The 15,486-nt window shown below is 46.2% G+C and overlaps 1 protein-coding gene across 3 annotated transcripts in view; it reads left to right on the forward strand.

The window, feature by feature from the left end:
* The window catches only part of OBSL1 (obscurin like cytoskeletal adaptor 1), an 81,718-nt gene that overhangs the window by 53,769 nt on the left and 12,463 nt on the right, over nt 1-15,486 (forward strand). For all 3 annotated transcript variants that reach the window (XM_081936270.1, XM_081936271.1, XM_081936272.1), the window contains 8 exons: nt 1,486-1,761; nt 6,095-6,370; nt 8,882-9,148; nt 11,131-11,400; nt 11,998-12,264; nt 13,712-13,978; nt 14,625-14,737; nt 14,966-15,119. In XM_081936270.1, the coding sequence (XP_081792396.1) occupies nt 1,486-1,761; nt 6,095-6,370; nt 8,882-9,148; nt 11,131-11,400; nt 11,998-12,264; nt 13,712-13,978; nt 14,625-14,737; nt 14,966-15,119 (1,890 nt within the window). The remainder of the gene's footprint in view (nt 1-1,485; nt 1,762-6,094; nt 6,371-8,881; nt 9,149-11,130; nt 11,401-11,997; nt 12,265-13,711; nt 13,979-14,624; nt 14,738-14,965; nt 15,120-15,486) is intronic.

Below are 15,486 nucleotides of genomic sequence, written 5' to 3' on the forward strand. Positions count from 1 at the left end.
ATCTATTTGTGATTATTGTAGTGTCCCAGGGTCATGTGATCCCCATTTGCAACCTTCCCAGGGTGCTTCTAACAAACAAAGTCAATAGGAGAAGCTGAATTCACTTAACAACCATGGCAAAAAAATAAATTATAAAATCAGACACAATTTACTTAAGGACTGCATCCCTTACAGATGGAATATTTGTTCCCACTTGTGGTTGTAAGTCAAGGATTACCTGTATGTATTTATATGTCCTCTAACTATGGTTCAAAGGTAACTTGGTAATTTTTCTTTATGTCCTCATGATACTGTCTTTGCCTCTGCTCTATCCCATAGCTAAGATGTCTAACACCATTTTTAGTGGATCTGATGTGTTTTCCATCATCTCCTGTCATGACACTTGCTATATGCCAACTCCGTAAATCACTTAGAAAGGGCAGTAAAGCTCAATGAAACAGTATATAAGTCTAAATGCTATTGCTGTCAGCAGGATTTCTGTTACTCCGGCAGCAATGGCCTTGGTGAAGCCAAGTGAATGGCCAGAAGGGAGCTTGGGACCATTCCTCCGCAGTAGTCTACATAAGTAGGATTAACATTTGATTGATTATGTCATCACACACATATAATCATTCCCCCCTTACTTGCCCCCCATCGCAGACAGGTTCTGAATTCCTTTAGAGATCGTGTCTTGGAGGAGGATTTCCCATCATCACATCCAGAAAAATTTAGCAATTGGAATAGGGCACACAACAAATGAAGGGAACAAGCTGGCCCTTTGCCTGCACTCCGTTGACTGTAACTTGGCCACATTCTTAGGCTACTAAGACTTACATGCTTTTGGCCTGTAATTCATCTTCTGACTGAAAGCAAGATATACTGTACAGACTTTGAAAGAAATTGTGGGGGAAGCACCAGGACAGATGCTTTGAGGAGAAGCAGAAAATAATTCATCAGTCCTTGCCAAAAGATGAGGTGGCGGTAGAGACAAGCAGCAGTTTTTGCATCTAGGCTTACATTCTTAATTAAAAGCTGTTTGCTTCTGGAGATTATGCAGTGGAAAAAGAGTAGCAGTGGTGGGCTGCCACTGGTAATGGAAATGTACTCAGTTTCCCCAGAGTAATATGAAGAAGTATTAAGAAGAGATTGGGAATCCTTGTATTCCATATTTCCAGTCCTCCTCCTCTTACATAGTATAAAAATAAATAACATTACTTATTTTTTAGCGTGTGGCAATAATTAACAGAAGGAACTGCCATTGATGTTGATGCCACCTGGATATGTTGAATTAATATTAAGATGATTTCAATTCTTTTCCAGAATGGTAATAAAATAAGTGTCCAAAAAGAAAAGATGTAGCTGTAATTCATATAATCTTCTTTTTATGGTTTCAGAAAAGTTTATAAGATATTGTACTTCAATGGTAGCCCAAATTGTTTTAAAATTTCTTTTAGGACAGGGAACATATCCAGTTTTGCTTAACAGGGAGCTCTTTTTCCCTCTTAGCACCCCCTGTGTGCATTGTGAATAAGGATGATGCCCGGGAGCCCATTGAAGTCCAGGAAGGAGAGAATGTGACATTGGTTGCCCAACTTTCTCAAGAGAAGACCTGTGTCCAGTGGCTCAAGAATAGGCAGCCACTGTGTCCTGGGCCACGAATGATTATGAGCAGTGAGGGGCTGGTCCACAGCCTAACCATCCAACAATCAGAGCCATGTGATTGTGGCACATTTACCTGCAATACTGGAGATGATGAAATGCATTACACAATAAATGTACAAGGTAAGAATACCAGGGGTGGGATTTAGCCGGTTCGGACCAGTTCAGGCGAACCGGACGTTAATTTTAATCTGGTTCACTGAACCGGTAGTTGAACGGACTGGATGACCCCACCCTCCCCTCCCCTCCCAGGAGTCTCCAAGCAGCCCGTTTTGGATGCCAGGTAAGTGCAGGGCCCGCACAGAGGTTCTGGAAGGGCGACAAATGGGCCTACTGGAAGTCCGGAAACTGACCCGTTTCTGGCCTCCAGAGGCTCTCCAGAGCCCAGGGGCCTGTTTTCACCCTCCTGGAGGCTCAAGATTAGCCTCCAGAGCCTGGGGAGGGTGAAACCCCTCCCTGCTGTAATGCAGGAAGCTGACTAAGCCATACCCCCATGGCCACCCAGCAACTGGGCAGAGAACCAGTTGCTAAAAATTTTCAAAAGACAGCGTTCTCTGTCTTTCTTCCATCCTTGGAAGACTTAAGGTATGGCAGCCTGATTCCAGGTCGTGTCTGTTACAAGGGGTTGTGGAGTTCATAGAATGGAATGAGAGGCCTTAGAAAAGGGGAAGGATACATGAGGTCATGTAATGAGAGGAGCATGAGTTTGAGTGTGCGATGAAATACAGGATGGCCCTTGTGGGGTGGACAGGGAGGAAAATGCTGGGCTTCACCATTCCTTAAATATTGTCATTTCTGAAATTCACACTTATGAGGTTTTTTGCCTGCCTGGAACTTGGAGGCTTTTTCTTGAAGGTTCATTCTTCTCTGCGTATTACATATGCTCATAGACTGAGCTCCTGCTACTATCCTCAAGTTTGTAGTAGCAATTGGTTTGGCATCTCTGGGATTTTTGCCTTTCTCTTTAAATATGTTTCTATTCTTACTAAATGTACTTATTTTTACTTTGTCTGGTGCTCATCTGCTTATGGTTTATCTTGTTTCACTGAAGCCTGTTAAAGTAATGATTTATGGAGATGAGAGATTCTGGGGTATCCTTAGCCCGCATAGCCTTTCTATAATTGCTAACATTGTCAAGCTTGCCCTCTCCCATTGACATGAACATGCCTATTATGCCAGGAGAGGAATGTGTTGTATATGCCTGTTAATGTTTCCAGAGCTTTGTATAATAGACTTCTAAAAGCTACTCTTCTCACTGAAGAGCAACCCTCCAAGAGCAGGTATTGAAGACTCCTGATTCAGGATTTACCGTACCTTGAAGACACCGTGTCCATCCCTCGGGCTATTTATATCTTAGGGAACAGCCAACATGCCCAAGGCAGCCTCAGAAGAAATCATGAACAATGGACTTGGAGCATGACATTCTTGTCTCTGATGCTGGGGAAGACTCTGGACTTCTGCAGTTGTTTAAGAGACCTGTTCCATACAGAATCTGCATGATTATTGTTCATCTTTCCTGATTTTGGCTTAGATTAGCTGTTCTTCCTTCTCCATCCTAGCAGCCATGGCTCCCCCCCCCCCAATTCTTATGTCCATCATGGTGACAAATTTTCACTTGCAGGGCATTTGTCAGCATTCCAAATATCATGCAGAATTAAATCAGAGTCCAAGGTCAAACTATCCTTAAAGTTCCAATTTAATAAGACAGACATGTTGGCATCGTGCTGTGGAAATCCCAATTCTGGAAGTTACCTAAGATTCCCACCCAGTTGAAAGTTCATGATCTTGTCCCCACACCCACTAATCCATCATATGCTCCAATCTTCTTCTTCCACGCTGTCATCTCCACCCCGCTGGTTCCGGTCAGTTGCCAAGGTGCGGAGACAAAGAATAACCTTGAGCTTCTAGAAAGGAATTTTTTATTTTGAAAACAACACATTCTACCCATTGCTATCCCCTCCCCCCCCCCCCCGCTAATGAATGTGCATAATAAAGATGAAGCTAGAAGAGAGTGTGTGGCAGGCCAAAGATTCTTAAAGGAACCGCTGCAGGCCTGACAGCATTGCCTGTCCATGCAGGGACAATTGACTCATTATTGGTGCATCCTTAGAACCACAGTGCCGGGGTGACGCAGTGGTTAGAATGCAGTACTGCAGGCTACTTCTTCTGCCTGCCGGCTGCCTGCAATTTAGCAGTTCGAATATCATCAGCTTAAGGTTGACTCAGCATTCCCTCTTTCCAAGGCTGGGTAAAATGAGGACCCAGATTGTTTAGGGCAATCTATGCTGACTCTGTAAACTGCTTAGAGAGGGCTGTAAAGCACTGTGAAGTGGCATATAAGTCCCAACTGCTATTGCTAGTGCTATCCTATTTGAAATGGGCAATATATTCTTGATTAGCTACAGACTTCAGAGCAACATCAAGGAAGTCCATTTAATCTCCTCCTAGGGGATACAGTTCATTGGATACGAGGAAGGACAGAACTTTCCTCATTGACAAGCGCACATTTTTGCCAGTATCTCATGGATACTGTCACATGCCAGATGCATACTTGGACCACCCTTCAATTGCTTGGACATATAGCAACAGCAGCTACTTTTGTCAGCTTGTTCACCCTCTTGCATCCATTACAATTCTGATACTTGCACTCTATCCTGGAGGGGCAGACATGCAGAGAATATAGCTGTGTGTCTTATCAAATTATTCTGTATAAAACACTTGGGATCCTCACCGTGTACTGTCTTTCCATGTGGTGGATTAACTTTAATATAGCTACGGATACACCTCATGGGTAGCTAACTACTTTTTTTCCTGGTTTAGATCCATGTCATGTTTCATGAAATACTTGGCTTTCGTTTTACTCCTATCTCTGCCGGTACCAATATGTCATTGTTCCTCTTTGTGCTAATGCAGAAGCCGCTTGAACCGATGGCTGCTTTTGCCGTTTTGTGGTGAAACCCTGCCTTCTTAGCAGCTGTAACTTCAGGCAGATAAAGTAGCTGTGCGTCCTACATACAATGTGAACTGAAGCAAAGAACAAAGTTAGGTTTCCATTTTGATATTTCTTTTCTGCTGAAGTCCTCTTGCTTGACTCAAGATCCCTCGCTAGTTCTATCATCCCCTCTTTGATCCTGCTGGAACGGACTATGCGTGCCTTGGCTATCTACAGAATGGTTGCTTTTTATTTGTATCAACTGATTGCTTTCTGGGGAAACCAACACCCCTTTAGTGTGCTTTCAGGGGCTCAGAAATGTTTACGTTTGCTGACTCAGAAACTTTCCAAATGAATTATGGCTGTCATCAGGCTCAGTTATGGTTTAGTTAAGTACGAGTGCCTTCTTGCTGAGGTTGTTCTAGGAGATCAGCAACAGCCACTGAAGCTTTTCTTAATCACATTTCCTTGCCCACACGTGGGAACAACTGTCGGCCTTTATCCAACCCAGCCTGCTTGATCTTCCACCCTGGAGATATGGGGGGGGGGGGGGGGTTTCTGTAAACCGCTACCTTCTCCAAGATAATAAAGCGGCTATTATGTCTGGCTCATGCGTTAGTCACAGAGACTATGATAAAGAGCTAATTCTTTATCATTTTGAACTGTGGTTTCTTTAGTGGTCATATGTGAATTTACATTACCCATCCCCATTTAGTGCTGATGGCATACATGACACCTGTCTGTTTTGAGGATTGCTTTGTTGATCTTAGAAACAAGAGATTAGCAGGAGTCACTCCTATGAGTATGTGTGGTATGCTGAGTGGGGTGAATACCCCCCACCAGAACCTTTAACTTCTGAAATATTCCAATGAACCGTGAAGAGGAGGGAGGGAGAGGCGGAGAGGAAGTGGGGGGAGGGGGAAAGAGGGGGAGAGGGAGGGAGAGGAGAGAGGGGGAGAAGGGAAAGGGGGAGAGGGGAGGGAGAGAGGGTGAGGGTGAGAGAGGAGAGGAGAGGGAGGAGGGAGAGGGGGAGGGAGGAAGAAGGGTGAGAGAGTGAGGGGGAGAGGGGAGGGAGGGAGAAGAGAGAGGGGGAGGAGGAAGAGAGGGGGAAGGTGAGAGAGAGGAGGAGAAGAGAGAGGGGGAGGGGGAGAGGGGAGGGAGAGAGAGGAGAGGGGGAGGGAGGAAGAAGGGGAGAGAGGGAGGCGGGAGAGGGAGAGGGAGGGAGAGGAGAGAGGGGGAGGAGGAAGAGAGGGGGAAGGGGAGAGAGAGGAGGAGAAGAGAGAGGGGGAAGAGGAGGGGGGAGGGGAGGGAGAGAGAGGAGAGGGGGAGAAAGAGAGGGGGAGGGAGGGAGAAGGGGGAGAAAGGGAGAAGGGGGAGAGGGGAGGGAGAGAGAGGGGGAAGGGAGAGGAAGGGGGAAAGAGAGAGAAGCAGTTTCTGTGGTCAAAATGGGGTGTGTGGATCAGAGGCCTAGCTGAGTCTTCCTTGCTTTCTTCAAGTCTCTCTGCTCCTTTTCTCTTATTCTAGAGGCCCCGGTGCTGTTTGTGTCAAAATCACAGCACCCAGAGAAGGTGCTGGTCCTGGAGGGGAGCAGTGCAGTGCTGTCAGCCATTGTCTCCAAGGAGTCGTCTGTGGTCAGCTGGGAAGGACCCCGAGGGAACCTTGTGGCAGGGGGGCACTGCCAGCTACGCAGAGAAGGACGGGTCCACAGCCTCTTGCTGAGTAATGTAGGCAAAGCAGATGCCGGAGAGTACATCTGCCATTCTTCTCACGATCAGCTGCATTTTGAGCTTAGTGTGAAAGGTAAGAGATCTGTGCAGAGGCTGTTTGCTGTCCTGGCAATTCAAGAGGCAATCAGATATGGGCCCACAGCAATGGTCTTGGGTAGGGTGCCATATTTGGTCTTTGGTAGTGGGCCAAAGGCTACGCTCCGCAAAGCAGGAGATGGGAGCCATACTCAATTTATTTTTTTCTTCTTGGTTATCAGTTTGGGAGACTTTCAGAGGCCATGGCCAATGATTTAGGGAACACCTGTGATCCTAGGGCATCTTTATCTTATGGAATACCTTAATAGATAAAATACAGCCTGCTCAAGATGCATGACCACAGTCAAAAAGGAATGAATGTTTCTGTTACATTAAAACAAGGGTTTTAGACAGGCGGGGGACCTTTGGTTACATTCAAGCATGGGGTGAGCTACACTGGTCAAAATTTTCCCGGCAATAAATCACAAAAGGAGCCTATCAAACTATATGTCCCTGCTGGACCTTCTGTCTCTTTAGCTTGATTGACTATGGTCGTTATAGCGAATCTATGGCAAGTGTGCTACAAGTGGCATGCAGAATTTTCTCTGTGAGCACAGCAGCTGTCGCCCCAGCCCAGCTCCACCGTGTATGCATGCGCACCTCCCACTGGGGTTTTTTGGTCTCTGCCATGCATGCGTGGGTTTGCACGTGCATGCTCCTCCCACGCCATTTTGGGCCAGGAAGGCCTGCACATCTGCAAACATCTGCAAGAAAACAAGGGCACAGGGGCACCGTGCGAAGCCCTACTGCATCCCGTTTTGGGCCTGGATAGCCTCCTGCAACAACCTGGAAGCCAAAAATGGGCGTTGGGGCGGGGTGCATACGCAGGGGGCGCTCGCATTGCATTTTGGGGTTGTGTGTTTTGGGTACTCGGTACCAAAAAGGTTAGCCATCACTGCACTGGATTATGAAGATCGTAGATCTTCTAACAGACTGACTGGCTTTGTTTGCAAGTGGGGGGCTTGCAATCATGCAGCAAGCTTTGTCTGCAGCATTGAAGCTTTAAGCCTAATTTCCCAACCTCTGATGTGTTGCTCAAGCAGCTGGGAAGAAGGGAGGGTTTCCTCTTATTTCCTCGGGAGTTCTTTCCGTAAAAATGGGTGGCTTTTGTTTTTGTTTTAAATAGCCTGTTATTTGCAGTAAGGGAACTATTGGCAGTTATTAGCCATGAGAGCTAAATAGACCATTTGTGTGTAGAGGCAATATATTTCTGATTGGCATATGCTTGTGGTCAAGCAGTGGGACAGCTTTATAGTCTATGAGAGACTATAGATGTGTCTGCCTGGTCACTGTTGAAAATATAACACAGGGCGAAACAAACCCCTGCCTGATTCAGTAAGATAGTTTCAGTTCTGTGGTACACAACAATGTTCAGAGTTCTCTTCTAGGTACATGTTTGATGCAGTTAACCTTTCGAGTGACTTCAACTTAGTAGCCAAATATGCACTTTGAGTCTCAAAGTCTCAGGTGTATCTATTGTCACTTTCAGTTAAAAAGATCCCAGGTTGCAGAAGCAGGGAAATACTCTTTCCTGAAACTTCATTATGCCAGGCAAAATAAATAGCTCTAAGCCTGTATTGTGGTCCACTGGCGGCTTTAGGAACTGGCAGCGGAGTTGGACAGTGAGGAGGTTGGGGAGGAACATGGGCCAGTCCTGGAGTCTGGGGAAGGCTCGGACGATGGCTCACCATCAGAGGCAGAGAGGGGGCCAGGGCCATCTGGGAGTTATGTGCTGCCTCCGGAGCCTCCAGAGTCAGACATCAGTGAGGCAGAGGAACAGGCTCTTCCTGTTCCCTGTGCGTGCATGCGCAGAGCTGCCAGATGGCAAGAACAGTTAAGACAGAAGGGATGACTCGGGAGTAAGGCTTGGAGGTGATTGGCCCCTCCCATTGGACGTAAAGAGGAGCAAAGGCACGTGAGCCTTTGCAGGAAGCAACTTGGTTCATGCTGGTCAATTTACCTTCTGAAGCTCCGTTTTGACTCTTTGCTCTGTGTCGACGTGCCAAGCTGATTGCCTATTAAGTCTTTGGTAGTGTTTCAAGGAAGATAAAGGTGGGTGCTTATCAGCCTTATCCCGAAAGACTTTGGCAGACTACTGTCGGACTCTTTACAACTGTTTGTGTCTCCTTACGGGCTGTGAATGAACATAATTCACAGCCTTTGAGATAAAAAGAGGGTTTTTGGGACAAAGCGTGTGCTTTTTACTGTGTCAGGAAGCCTAGGTCAGAACAGCCTGAGAGGAATAGAGCCACGGCCCTTGGAGTAATTGACCTTGAGAAGAGGCAGCAGGGACTGTCCTCCTATTTGGGAACACCTTACTTAGCCATGTTTGGGTCTAGAAGTTAAAAAAAAAACTAGGAATATGAAAAACTGCAAAAGTGGCGAGTTGTGGAATAATTGGGACGCATTGAAGATTTCCAGTCTACTCTAAATCCCCAATAATTTGATTGGCTTCTGCCAGTTGCCAAGATCTGATTCTCCTAACCAAACTTTTCTTTACCCACCTCAGAACTGCTGGTGAAGTTTGTTCGGGGTCTCTCAGATGTGACAGCGTTGCAGGGTGACACAGTGTTGTTTTGGTGTGAATTGTGCAAAACCAAAGGTGATGTAACATGGCTGAAAGATGGGCAGGAGCTGGAACCCAACGAAGACGTGAAATTCGGAGCAGAGGGACGAGAGCGTTCCTTGACACTCAGCAATGTGAGGACTGAAGATGCTGGCGAATATTCATGTGAAAGCAAAGATGACCGTACTTTGGCTATTCTCACAGTTCAAAGTAAGTTCTGTTTGGAGAAATTGGAAAGCAGATGCCTTGCATGGAAAAGGTCTAGTTTCAACTTCTAGTACAGTGATGGCGAACCTTTTTTGGCTCGTGTGCCATAAGTGGGGGGAGCGTGGGGGGGTCGATCGCCCCCATTTTTGCATGCTTTTTTTCGCCCTCCCCAGGCTCCAGAGGCTTTATAGGAGCATGGGGAGGGCGAAAACAGCCTCCCCTGCCCCCCCCCCCTCGGAAGCCCTCCAAAGGCTTCAGGGACCTTCAAGAGGCTTCCCTGAAGCCTCCGGAGTGCTCAAAACGACCCTCCAAGCAAACAGGAATTCCATTCCTGAACTTCCGGTTTGCCCGTAGGGCCGTTTTCACCCTCCCCAGGCTCCTCTAAAGCCTCTGGAGCTTGGGGAGGGTGAAAAATGACTTTAAAAAAGGGTGAACATAGCTGGCCAGCGCACGCATGCGCGCTGGCCAGCTGACAGGGCAGAACCTCGCGTGCCCTGACAAATGGCTCCACGTGCCACCTGTGGCACGCGTGCCATAGGTTCACCATCACTGTTCTAGTATCTTTAGGTACAACATAACGTTAATATAAAGCATTCTTTGTTCCCACTTGCTAAAAGAAGGCAGAAGTTGTATGAATACATCCAGATCCCATCAAATGAAAGATGAATCTTCCTTAATTAGGAAATTGTTCAAGTAATTCTTGTTTCTTGTCTCCTAATGGCATGCACATGCTTCCCAGGCTGCAGCATAATTCTATTATCCTCTGTGCATTGCTATGCAGGTGGTCCTTGACTTATGATTACAATTAGCCCAACATTTTTGTTGCTAAGTGAGACATTTGTTGTCTCACTTTACCCCATTTTAACGGCCTTTTTTTGCCTGTGTTGTTAAGTGAATCACTGCAGGCGTTAGGTTAAGGTTACTCACATGGTTAAGGGAGTCTGGCTTCCCCATTGACTTTGTCAGAAGTTCACAAAAAGTGATCACATGACCTGAAACTGAAACCATCATAAATATGAGTCAGTTACCAATCATCTGAAATTTGATCACATGACCATAGGGATGCTGGAAATATCGAGTGAAAAATGGTCTCTTTTATTAGTGCCACTGTAACTTCAAACAGTCACTAAATAAGCTCTTGCAAGTTGAGGACTACCTGTACAGTGGAGCTGATGTCCACAAATATGCAAAAATTAATGAATGAGATGAAATATAGCAATAGCAATAGGACTTCGACTTATATACCACTTTGCAGTGCTTTACACTCCTCTCTAAGCAGTTGACAGAGTCAGCATTTTGCTCCCAACAATCTGGCTCCTCATTTTACCCACCTTGGAAGAATGGAAGGCTGAGTCAACTGTAAGCGTGGTGAGATTTGAACTGCCAAATTGCAGGCAGCCGGCAGCCAGCAGAAGTAGCCTGCAGTACTGCATTCTAACTACTGCGCCACCATGGCTCATAATATAGAACAGGGATGTCAAACCTAAAGCCTGTGGTGCCTCTGCCGGCCAAAATGGGCCGCAGGGAGGCGCGTGCAGCCCCACTCCCCGCAGCCTATTTTCGCCCTCCCCAGCCTCCAGCAGCACTCTGTCAGCCAAAAACAGGCCTCTGCATGGCTCCCCCACCCCCTGTTTTGGCTGGTGAAGTGCTGCAGGAGGCTATTCAGGCTGAAAATGGGCCTGTGCCCTGTTTTGGCCAGCAGGAGGTGTCGGTCCTGTCCCCCCACCCACCCACCCACCCATGGAGGAGAACTACAATGCTGATCTGGATTCCAGCCCTTGAAGAAATGTAGTTTGACACCCCTGATATAGAAGGGATGAAGGGTAATGAAGCTAAGCTTCAATACAAAGAGGCAAACCTGTATGTCCTACCTAAGAGATGAATCCCCTGGTGATACCACATTGGATGGACTTTGGGGTCTCCTGTTAGGTTGGTTGTATGCTAGCAAACTTTCATGTAAACTGAGATGGCACCTTTTTTCTCAGTCCCTAGGTTGGTGGAGATAATTTCTGAGCTGCATAATTTAACAGTGCTGGAAGGGGATGATGCCACTTTCAAAGTGGTGATATGTCCAGATGACGTCAGGTTGAATTGGCAGCTGAATGGGCAAGACGTCGTGAACAGTGAGCGGTTGACCATAACCAAGAATGGGCTATGCCATGCCCTCACCATACGACAATGCCGCTTGAGTGACACCGGCATAGTCACCGTCCGTGCGGAAGGTCTGTCGAGTTCAGGCAGACTCAGTGTGCAAGGTAAGAGGAACGGCAACACCATGCGTCTTGCTTTTTGATAAATGCTGATACTTGGGCAGAAGTACTGTGCATCAGGGATAGTAATTAGTCATTCTAATTAGTCAGAGTTACAAGGGGGTTATCAGCTAATGCCACGGCTGTGTCCTTTCTTGTCTTCACAATTCCATGCTAAGAAAATATAAATTCTTTACTCAAAATGATATCTATGCTTACTTAGTTTGCATAATTTATGCTGCTGCTTTAGTCATGCAGGGAAGATAATAGAATCCCTTTTGGAAATTCTACTTTGACTTTCTTTTCGTCTTTGAAGATTTATCTAGGCACAGCATGTCGAATTTCCAAAACTTTATCTCTACAGCCCTGCAGGTTCCGAACTTGTATTTTTGAAAAAAAAAAAATAAAAAGCTGGGGTTCTGAGTCTTCTGAAATCTATGTTTGTAAACATGCCAGATTGACCCAGGCCTTGGGAAATGGCTAGATTGCCTTGGATCCTGGCTTGTCTTCTCTCTGTAAAGAGGGAGGGATGGTGGCCTGGGAATGCATTCAGTTTAGAGATGCATCAGCTAGTATTCAACCTCTGAGCATTATTTTCTGCAGAGGCTCAGGTGCTGTTTGTGCGGACGTTGTGTGATTTGGCGGCTGAGGAGGGGCAGGACGTCATCTTGGAAGTGGAGCTGAGCGTGGAGAGTGCAGAGGTGCAGTGGATGAAGCAAGGCATCTTACTGCAGCAGAATCCAAGACACTCCATGGAGGTGCAAGGGCCAAAAAGGGTTCTTACCATCCATCAGATTGAGCTTGCTGACCGAGGCACCTACCGCTGCGAGAGTCTGCATGATCGCACCCAAGCCAGGCTGAGCGTGGAACGTAGGTGTCATTTCTATCCTGATCTTGTTTTCTCTCACAGTTTTATGTTGTCGATCCTTGGGAGAGAGTCAGTGTAACATTTTATCTTAGGGGTTTTATTTTCCTCCATGACATCTCTGCTGAATGTCAGAATTCCTTTAACAATGATTATCTGAATATTACCAGTTGCTTAGGAAGCTCGGCTTGCTTATCGAATTTAACTCTTTTTGTAAACCTAAACATTGATGCGTTCCATATTCATTTCCTCTGATTCTTATTATGTTTCCATCCATTTTTTCCTTTTCTTCCCAGTACAGTTAGCCTTTCTTCTCCCTTCCCTTCACTTCCCCCTTCCCTTCCCTGTTTATGCTGGAAGGAAAGGTAACAGTGTCTGAACCAGGGATGAAATCCAGCAGGTTCTGACAGGTTCTGGAGAACCGGTAGTGGAAATTTTGAGTAGTTCGCAGAACCGGCAAACGCCACCTCTGGCTGGCCCCAGAGTAGGATGGGAATGAAGTTTTTGCAGTATCCTTCCCATGGAATGCGGGAATGGAGATTTTGCAGTATCCTTCCCCTGCCTACCAAGCCATGCCCACCAAGCCTCACTACGCCCACCAAGCCATGCCCACAGAACCAGTGGTAAAAAAAATTGAACTTCACCACTGGTCTAAACACGTTACTTGCATATTTCTGGGTGTAAGAGTGATTTATTCATGAGTAAAATAACTTGGCATATGCAGATAAAAATTAATTATTTTAATAAAGTGCATTATTTTACAAATACTTATTTTTAACTAGTAATTCTTAATTCAGTTACGGCAATCTCACTTTTGTCCTATCCTTGTCCTTTTGGAATGTGAACTTTAGCAGTTATATATGTAGTGGCCAAATATAGTAGAAGATACTGCATAAGACTGTTGCCTTTGTTTATCATTTATTTTTTTTACACAATGTTCACTTGAGTTAAATGTGACTCTCGGTGACATGTCCACATTGCTTGCTTGACAACAATATGGAAGTGGGCTGCCATTTAAAAAAACATCCCAGTTCACCCCAGAGTCCTGGGATTTCCTCTTGGTCTCCCATTAAATATTAGCCAGGTCCAACCCTGCTTAGCTTTTGTGAGATTCATTAAGATTGCCCTAGTGCTGTTAAGTTTCTTATGGGGAAAAATTATCTCGAATTCTAGTTCAGGTAGTTCATTCTGATAAATGTGCCGAATCTGTTAAAAACCTTCCACTCTATTAGCAATAAATGTATGAGGAAGAAGTGAGTGTGGAGTCTACCCAAGTAGGTCAGAGAAACATAAATTTTCCTTCTAGTGGGAGTCACATGAGAAGTATGCTATGATTCTGTATCTGCTGAATTGGAGTCCTAATATTAGATATGCCTGGTAACTTGCTTTGATTTGAAATAAGCTTTTTTCGTGACAAAACTGGATCTATCACAGACTTTTCTTCCTCTCCAGCCCGGAAGGTGACAGTGAAGAAACCACTATCAGATGTGGAGACATTGGAAAAGGAGACAGTGACATTTGAGCTTGAGCTTTCTCACCCCAATGTATTGGGGGTCTGGACGCGTGACGGCATCCGCGTGAAGCCTAGTTCCACCTGCCAAATGAGTGCCACTGGTTGTGTGCACAGCCTGACGCTGCAAAGGCTCACGCTAGATGACTCAGGGACTGTGGCCTTCACTGCGGATACTGTGCGGAGCTGTGCCCGCCTTACGGTCCAAGGTACAGGACTAGTGGAGGGAGGACTGAGGAAAGGCAACCTGGGTGCTGGAAAGAAAGTCGGAAAAAGCAGTGCCATCATGCCCAGATTGTAACATCCTGAAGAGCATCTAGCTGGCCACTGTAGGAAGCAGAATGCTAAACTAGATGCTCTTTGGGTTAGTCCTATTTTTCTAACAGATTTAATGTCCAAAACTCAATGTACCTGCAGAGCAGAGCAGTTCTGATAGCAACAGCAGCGTGGGAAAACTGGGCATGGGGAGTACGACAGGTACTGTAGATAAATTGGTGTAACTGAGGATAAGGGATGCAAACTGGTGTGGTTTGGCGAAGTACCATCCCTTGAAGACATTTAATCTTTTTAGTCTCCAAAATAGTGCATCTTCAACCTACTTGCAATTGTATTTAGAGCCGCAGTGGCGCAGTGGTTAGAATGCAGTATTGCAGGCTAACTCTGCTGACTGCCAGCAGTTCAAGTCTCACCAGGCTCAAGGTTGACTCAACCTTCCATCCTTCCAAGGTCGGTAAAATGAGGACCCAGATTGTTGTGGGCAATATATGCCGACTCTGTAAACTGCTTAGAGAAGGCTGTAAAGCACTGTGAAGCGGTGTATAAGTGCTATCGCTGTTGCTATCTCTGTCCTTGCAGAGCCACCAATTACAATGCTGCGCTTGCCCCAGGACTTGGGAATTCCCGAGACAGGCTCAGCTACCTTTGAGTGTGAGCTGTCCCGACCCCTGGCTGAGGTGAAGTGGTACAAGGTGAGGGTCTTACCTCTTATCAACATCCCCACTTCCTTGATCTTCTCTATAACTGCAAGAACGGGCTGTCCTGAAAAGTCCTTCAAGGGAACATTCTTGATTAATACGATCTCCATCTTCCCTCACTCCCCTCTGTGTCCTCAGAACCACCCGAGAGCTTCCCTTTCTCCACCTTCCCTTTCTCAGAGCTAGAACAGGCCCTGTTCTCTATGTCTTTAATTCTCACAGGATGGCAAGGAGATCCAGGTGAGCCCCAACTGCCGCATATATTCAGTGGGGCGTCGGCGTCTCCTGCAGCTCAACCATTGCAGCCTTGAAGATGCTGGCGAATATAGGTGTGATGCCGGTGATTGCCATGCCTCTGCCAAACTGAGAGTCTTTGGTATGGATGACTTGGGCTATGAATGGAGTGGATGGGGCGGGGGGAAGGCTTGGGATGGAGCTCCCCCATACAAAACCTGCTCACTTGTCATGTTCTGGATGAGAGCAAGGCCCCTTTTGCTTTCCCGCTTCCCTGACGTTTGCCTCCAGTGGCCTAGAGCAGGCTGTTGAACATCCAATGCACAGTGCCCTGTAGTTAGTCACATTTGCAAGGCTTCTGCAGAAAGCTAGATGGGAAATGAGAGCCAGTGAATAGTTAAGTGGGTTTTAGAAGAGAGACGTAATGCATGGTTTACTAGCCTGCTCACTAGATAGCATCTCCATGTTTTATGCTTGAAAGGGCAATTTCATGACGAATAAAAAGGAAT

The sequence above is a fragment of the Natrix helvetica genome (assembly GCF_964273705.1).
Source record: "Natrix helvetica genome assembly, chromosome: 1".
Taxonomy (NCBI): Eukaryota; Metazoa; Chordata; class Lepidosauria; order Squamata; family Natricidae; genus Natrix; species Natrix helvetica.